The sequence below is a fragment of the Musa acuminata genome, chromosome BXJ3-11 (assembly GCF_036884655.1).
Source record: "Musa acuminata AAA Group cultivar baxijiao chromosome BXJ3-11, Cavendish_Baxijiao_AAA, whole genome shotgun sequence".
NCBI classification, from domain to species: domain Eukaryota; kingdom Viridiplantae; phylum Streptophyta; class Magnoliopsida; order Zingiberales; family Musaceae; genus Musa; species Musa acuminata.
The window spans coordinates 28,289,242-28,297,022 of NC_088359.1; the positions used below are offsets into that span (position 1 = coordinate 28,289,242).

The following is a 7,781-nucleotide window of genomic DNA, read 5'->3' on the forward strand; positions in this document are numbered from 1 at the left end:
GGCTATTGGAAAAAAGAAATTATTTTTATTTTAAAAAATATTTAAAAATAAAACTGAGATAAAAAATAACTTCAGTAGTATTAATTTGATGATGATATATCAAATCCACTTGCTAAAGGTTAAGATTTGATTATGATACATCAAATCCATTTACCATAGATTAACATTCCAAAATTCATATGATATATTTTTGAAAATGTCAATTAACTTAGTTGATAAACAGTTTTATAATGGAAACACCATCTCGATTAAAACAGTTGAAATCGACAACACAGTTTATCATCCCAAAAAGTTTATAATTCTAGAAAGAAATGGTAAGAGCACTTGAGAAATCCTATACAAAGCAATGGAACAAATTCCTTGACAACAATGCCTCTCTCTGCATCATTATTTTAAGGGCACTACACTTATGTAACGATTCCAATACATCACATTATGTATGTAGTCTTAACACAGTCCTCACGTGCTCCCAAATAGACGAGACAGAACCTTCATCCGGCAACTGATGCAAATGATTGTACTACACGTAATACACGTCGCTAGAAGCTCTGAAGAATAACTTGCACACATCAACACAAAATGAACTTACCTTCGAAACTCCCCTCACATACGAAGGATTGAGTCATGAAGAGATCATAAACTAAGGCCCTTATCTTGTGGAGAATTGGTGCCTCCAAAGTTTATTACCCTTTCTCTTGCAACAGAAAGATCATAGTACTTGCTTCCATCACTAGAGTTACTTGATCCAGCATCTTCATGCTCATTAGGCCAAGTGCTTTCTCCAAAGGATGGAGGCGAAGGCAGTCCCAGCCGCAGTGACAAGTCCCATCCGATTTTGGATGTCTCCATATGTGTGGAATCAGCCTTCGAGGCACCAATGTTGCTGCCAATGGGGCTCTCTGTGAAACTGATCTCAGCCTCATCAGGGGACTCAGCACATCGCATAGTGGCAGTTGCCATGTGATGTCTTGGGCCTTGAGTGATCTGAAAATGCTGACCGGAAACCACGTCACGTCGACTGTCACTGTAATACAATGGATACACTCCTGCCAAATTCGGACAGGTATAGGCAGAAACTCTTTCTTGGCAATAGGCAGAAGGCTTGATGGAGATAGGACACTCAGTTCTGTTGAAAACAGAGGAGTTTATATGGCCCCCAGATACACCGGAATTGTTGAACTTCACCTCTGGAATACTGCTACAAGTCATATTTGGGGGTCTAAACACGGCAGTGTACCAGGATGGAAACTCCGAAGCAGAGGTCTGTAGTTTGCCTTGGTTATGTTTTTTCTGCAACATGGACTCTAGGCTGTTACTGTCAGAGATTTTCAGAGAGGCAGTTCTGTTATCATTGGCCACGGGACTAAGATAGCACACTGGGTTGCTGCGGTGCTGGCTCTTTGAAACTCTTCTAGGAATGCAACCCAGATTAAGTGCCGCTGACAAGAGAGACAACAAAACAAGAAACATAAATTATGATCACAATATTCCCTGTTAGATATCATGAAATTGCATCTGTTGTGATGTTGTATGTGTGTGTGCACATGCCTACGTCAGCAGATTTCTAATATCAAGTTCTTTGGTTAATAAATGAAAGACCAACAAACCTCCAGTAACGGCATCTCTAAATGTCCTATGGTCTCAGAGCCAACAGTATAGAAGATAATAAAAACTAACACTAACAACAATGGCATTTCAGCAGAAAAAAAACTGAGAAAGAAAAACAGAGTCATGAGCAGAAGTAGGGCTTGGGAAGTAATACCTTCAATACAAGGTTGCAAGAGATCTCCACTCTCCGTACCATCTTCCTTGCGAATGATAGTGTCGATAGCATCATTGACTCGATCCCGTAGTGTCTTGAGGTCCACATACTCTGCCTGCATTACCCACCACCCAAGAGACAGCACAATATAATAACACATGTTTAGACCATTTTTGTAGTCTTGTAGATTTATTCATTTGATTTATAAGTGTCTTTTCATTTGATCTTATTGGTTTTTTCATTGATGCAAGTGTTTTCTTATTTTATATAGTAGTGCAATTTCATTGGTGCAGATATTGTAATTTCATGGTAAAATACTAAACTGTCAAATGACTGACATAGAGAGAAGGCAGGAAGGATAAGTAAAAAAAAAAACATATAATGTCAACTGAGACTTTCAAATTTTTTGAAATGAATGGGAAAGTATCTTTCTGTTTGCATTTTCCCTAAAGAAAAACTAGAAAATGGTTGGGAACTGAAAAGTGCATACCTCAGAGTTGGCTTTGGAGTACATTATCTCCTCAGCCTTGAGAACAACAAAGGGGAGCTTCTCCTGAAATTCCTTGTTCTTCCTGGTGGCGGGGCTGTGCACATCATTCGCCACTCTGAAAGAAAAGTAATAGCAGCACTAAGAATTGTAGTAAGGATGCATGACCATCAATCAACATCGAAATCTGCTGTTGTTCATGGGAAGGTGGTCATGGCACACAAATAGACACAAACAATACATATACATACCAGATATGTCAACAAAACAAAACAAAAGGAAAAAAAAAAACTTAACAGAGGCAGATAAAGGGTTGTGGACCTGAAGATCTCTTGAATGATGGACCCACGTATTGGTTGGTGCCTGTCACTGTGCCAAGCACGCCTCACACACTCATAAGGTCTCGGTCCTGGCCTCGGCATCTTTTCACCTCCTTTCTCTTTCTTTACCACACCATTGTTTAATCCACAAGTCCAATCCCCTGAGTAGCAAGGAACAATTATAAGATGTAAATACAACAAAAAGCGGGCAAAAAGGAGCTTATATTTTGATTTTTGAATTGAGTCTCAATTTTTTCACATGTAGATTCATGTGAAAAAACACTCCATTTTGTAATAACACATCAGTCTAAGAAGAGAAAGGAAATGTAGATTGTGAAGTCAAACCCAACACAACAGATAGATGTTCTTTGTTGGTTATCAAAATTGTGCTCCAGACATAATTAGCAAATCATTGTTTACCTACTTCTCCATCAGGTGCAAGTCAGATAATATACATTGCGATGAATGTTTTGTGTTGGAAAACCATTTTGTAAGTACATTTTTTTGTTTACATTTTAGCCAAGCATAAATGTCAGTGTAAAATAAAATCTTGAACACAATATGAGATAACCATAATTTTTCAACCTATGATTGGCTAGATACATAGGGGCATAAAACGAGATGATGAATTGGCAAATAAAAACAACCTATCAAAAAGATGGAAAGAGATGAAAGAGGACAGACAGGACAATTCAAAAGTAAAGCAGTCATGGTAGATGAACATAATAACTCATACAGGTCAAAGATCTCAAAAGGAAAGCATTATCACATCTAAGAATCTAAAAAGATCACTAGTTATCCAGCCTTTAACCCAAAATTTATGCTTCAATGGCATCTTCGACGACAAAAGCAATCATCATGTCTTACTTGGCCCCTAGATGTTAAGAGTAGAGTTAATTCCATGATATACGCATTGTCTCTAAGAAAACATATGTCAAACATCTGAAGAGCTTAACTAACATGCAATTTCATTCAAGAAAAGGGTAATGAGTAAAAATTATAAGAGAGCAACAAACTGCTTGACAGAACCTTACCAGTGCTTCCTTATTCACTAAGCACTTCTCAATATCAATAGTTTTTGCCTGGAACAACATAATTAAAAAATTCAGTCTTTTAAGAATTAATCTTAAGAAACATATAATAAAAAATTTTCACAAGAAGCATCTACAAAAGATATCGCATCAATCAAGCTGCATCTGATATCTTTCCTCCAATAAATGACCTACGTTCAAGTCTTGCATATTGAAGTTGAATGGAGAAATGAAAATAACCATTGAATGCATCAACCACAGATCAGTTATTCTACAATTTTATTAGGAACTATACAAAGACAGTATACAGGTAACTTACGTAATATCTTGTGGGTAGCAACTTGATGATAAATGAAATTAACCATTGAATGCATCAGCCACGGATCAGTTATTCTACAATATTATAAGGAACTATACAAAGACAATATATAGGTAACTTAAGTAATATCTCGCGGGTTGCCACTCCACCAAATTGTTCACCTAAATAAATGATTCGACCCAAATATTTGGATGGACTAAGTGATTAATTGATTAGACCAATCAAAGATTATGCCACAATAAAAATGAAGCACAAAGTGTCACAACCCGACCTGATGGGATAATTGGCCTACCAACTTCGTTTGGCCCAAACCATTGGTCAAAATATTTAAACTGAAGTTGATACTAATACCTCCATCAGACCCCCCTCACCATGATATAATATTAAGTCGACTCTGATACCAATTGTCACAACCCAACCTAGTGGAATAACTAGTCTACCAATTTTGTTTAACCCAAACTACTGATCAAAATGCTTAGGCTAAAGTTGATGATAATATCTCTATAAGTCAATCTAAATTTTGTCCACTTTCGATGTGGGACTAATTAAGGTGCTACAGAAAATCTTTTTGTACACATCTTAAATTATTTTTGTGTCCTTAGATTAGATCATAGTCATTTAAGAATTAAGACAGATAGAAAAAACATCATAAAGACAAATTTAAGTCGTCATTAAACTCAAGGATTGAATAGTATAAAAAATTTGGTCATAAAAAATAGATGTTGATAATTAGACGATAGGATACACTACTAGTAGTAAAAAATATTAGCATATAGGTACATCATTTTTTGTTGTTGTTAATAAAAAAAATCCAGAATAAAAATATGTTTAATTATGTGCATACGCTTGAATCCTCTATTTATTTGAGTGATAAAATAGGTATCTATTATGCAATTGTAAAATTGCTCTTAGAATATACACTTGTAAAATGTATCTCATCTACATTTGTATAGCATATAAGAAAAAAATTTACAAAGCATATACATACAAGTAGCTATGCATGCTATGCAGGAGCCTGATAACACACAGCTATGCCCATCCATGCATGGGTCAAGTACACTATTTTAAATTGCTGAAATGTTTGTATCCAAAAAAACGAGTAAATATATCAAAGAGTACAAATTGAAAGGAAAAAACACAATATACCGTGTGTCTTTTACCTATACAACAAGTTCAGTGGGCTTCCATTTTTAAAGTAGTTGGCTTTTTCATTGCTTGTAATAGACAAAAGAACCAATAAATGAAAGAATGAAATGCATGAGTTCATGGGAAGTTATATAAGAATATATGTTGTAATTTTTCTTGAAATTTCATCAAGTTCGTGCTTGAAAAACTTTAATTATAATATCAGACTTAAATCACATCAGATCCAATACAAAGAACTTGATTGCTGAAAGTATCAAAACAAAATAGAAGAAATGAGTCTAAACATGGATATTTTGTCCATTAGCAAACACACTACCCATATTGTGACCCCACAAAGATTTCCAATGCTAACATCACGTAGTGCATTTACTTAATAGTTTAAAGCATAACGTCATATCAAAAGGACACCTGCTTACCCTTTTCTTTGTTTTACCTAATTATGAGTTATTATATACACACAACGTTATTGTACTTTAGTTTTTGTAATTTTTTTCAACTCAACCGAACTTTCAGCTTCAGGTCAATAATTAGTATATATTACAAAAGAAGACAAGGAAAGATTAGAAGGATCAGCAGTCTGAAATTTGTTTTAAATTTATGAACTTATTAATGAAGCTAATTTTGGGACTTAAAGCCGTGATGTTTTTTATATTATTATTGTCTATTGAGTAGAACATTAACACAGAACATGATAATTACATGAAGGTATTTCATCCAAAATCCAAGGGGTCAAAAACACAGTAGTTCCCTTGTTAGGTCCAGCTATCCAACCAAAGTACAAGCAAGAAAGCATAAAATACAAGTACCAAACCGTGTTTTTATAGAAATTTCTTGACTGTTCTTCATCAAATGGCATATGTCCCCATGGCATTTTGGTAGTTATTTGGAAGATAATATATTTACCTCAAAAAAAAAATTCCATTCAACCATAAACATATTCTACAAATTCTGTGATACCTTATGACAACAACAAAGACTACAGATTCAGACAAAGGAATCCAATGTCATGCATATGGATGGGCATCAGTGTTTATGCCATTTGTTTGGATGGTAGAGTATCATTCTCCTCTAGTAAGATGTATGAGGTTCAATCCCCATCATGAGTAAGCTGTGTACCTTTCCGACCATTATGATTGTTGACCCTTGTATGGGCTGTGGGCTCCAATTTCCGACATTATAACAAACTCAAGACATTTAAAGTCCATGTGCCTTCTCAAAGAACCACAATTCTTGGTTCTGCCCTCATGAAAAGACACAAGTGGCTAACAATTGATGAAACTATTATGATAATTTCTGTTGGATCATCAGGCAGATTTCTCTGCAATTTGGCTAGAAACTTTTTCGCGCATACAAACTTGTTAGCTGGGAAAATTACATTTTTGTTGCTATTCTTGTCTACCAATTGCTTGAGAAATTAATGGGAATAATCGCAGGCTTCGATATCATCAATTAGAAAAAAGAAAGAAAAAAAAGAAGATCGAGAGAACCCTAGCTTTGGATCCCATCATAAGCCCTAGAGTAGATCCATGACACTCCACCAAACTAATCTCCTTTTCCATCTCGTTTTGGCTCCTACCCTTGACCTAAATTGGATATCAAACAACAGGGAAAAGCAACGGATCGGATTAACAAAAGATCACCCTTCCTTGGGACAATCTCATCCCTCTCTCTCACACAAACAAGGGCTGGTACTGGAAAGGGATTGCGGTTCTGACCTTCGTCCGATTTAGGCGGGATCACGGTCGCGTCCAGGAGAAGAGCACTCGCCAAAGCAACAGCATCATCGTTGGGATTCGCATTTGCCAAAGGTAGCGTCGGCCAGCGTATATGTCGGAAAGCGCGGTGTGTGCGCGCGCGCGAGACACAGAGAGAGAGAGAGAGAGAGAGAGAGAGAGAGAGGGAAAGGGGGGTGGTGGATGCTTCCTTTGGTACCCAATAATGGCTTCGTTGCCCCCATCAGTACATGGTGGGTCCCTGTGGACCCCGCTTGCTTCGATCAACGATGCAGGCAGGAGCCAGTTGTGGTGGACGGGCTCGACGCGGGTAGATGGCGCGGGTGGCCGTACCTTGGCTTTTGATATTGTTCATCCGTGTATAACTTCAATGGCATTCGTAAGTTCATTATATGTTTTCTAAAACCAATTATGCAAATTGAATGATTAATAGTTCGGAGTTTGCTTCTCATCTCCCGATATGATCAGATCATGTTGTCCTATTTTCTTGTTTAGATCTCTTATAGGGAAAACAAATTTCATTTTAATATATATAATAAAATTACATATTCTTTTTTTTTTTACTTTTTATAGTATTATCATATGTTATGTAATTTTATACTGTGATTTAGATAAAGGCTTATGTTTATAATGTCGGCTAATATTATAATAATAAAATTGTAAATCCCAACTGATTTAGGATTGATCATATGAATTTTTTATAGTCATTAAAATTTATAAAAAATATTTTTTTTATTAAGTAAAAAGGTATTTAAAACTTTATTTATGGTCTTTATTATTATTTTTAGATCTGCTTTAATCTCTCGATTGAACTATTAATGATAATCATTTCACCTATTTTCTTATTGTCATATTCTTATGCCTCATGTTACATGTGCTAATACTGTATAATTATTTACGAATTAAAATATTTTTTTTCTATTTTTCATACTACTTCTATACTCTATACACTCACCTCAATATTTTAATCTTAGCAACATAAA

General features: G+C 35.6%; 1 protein-coding gene across 1 annotated transcript; it reads right to left on the reverse strand.

Moving 5' to 3' along the window:
- Positions 1-360: 360 nt before the first annotated feature.
- Positions 361-6,970, reverse strand: LOC103971756 (uncharacterized). Its single transcript, XM_009385867.3, has 6 exons — positions 6,781-6,970; positions 3,604-3,651; positions 2,571-2,730; positions 2,253-2,367; positions 1,763-1,877; positions 361-1,439 (listed from the first exon to the last, which is right to left on the reverse strand). The coding sequence occupies exons 3-6, from the start codon at positions 2,669-2,671 to the stop codon at positions 634-636; spliced, it is 1,137 nt and encodes a 378-aa protein (XP_009384142.2). The 5' UTR covers positions 2,672-2,730; positions 3,604-3,651; positions 6,781-6,970; the 3' UTR covers positions 361-633.
- Positions 6,971-7,781: the final 811 nt, after the last annotated feature.

What these genes read in the sequence shown, in the direction of transcription:
- LOC103971756 (XM_009385867.3), bottom strand. Translation starts at nt 2,671, where the DNA reads ATGCCGAGGCCAGGACCGAGACCTTATGAGTGTGTGAGGCGTGCTTGG. An exon ending in ATCATTCAAGAGATCTTCAG is followed by an intron (nt 2,368 to 2,570) that starts GTCCACAACCCT and finishes CTTTTCTTTCAG; the next exon opens with AGTGGCGAATGATGTGCACA. An exon ending in CTTGCAACCTTGTATTGAAG is followed by an intron (nt 1,440 to 1,762) that starts GTATTACTTCCC and finishes CTCTCTTGTCAG; the next exon opens with CGGCACTTAATCTGGGTTGC.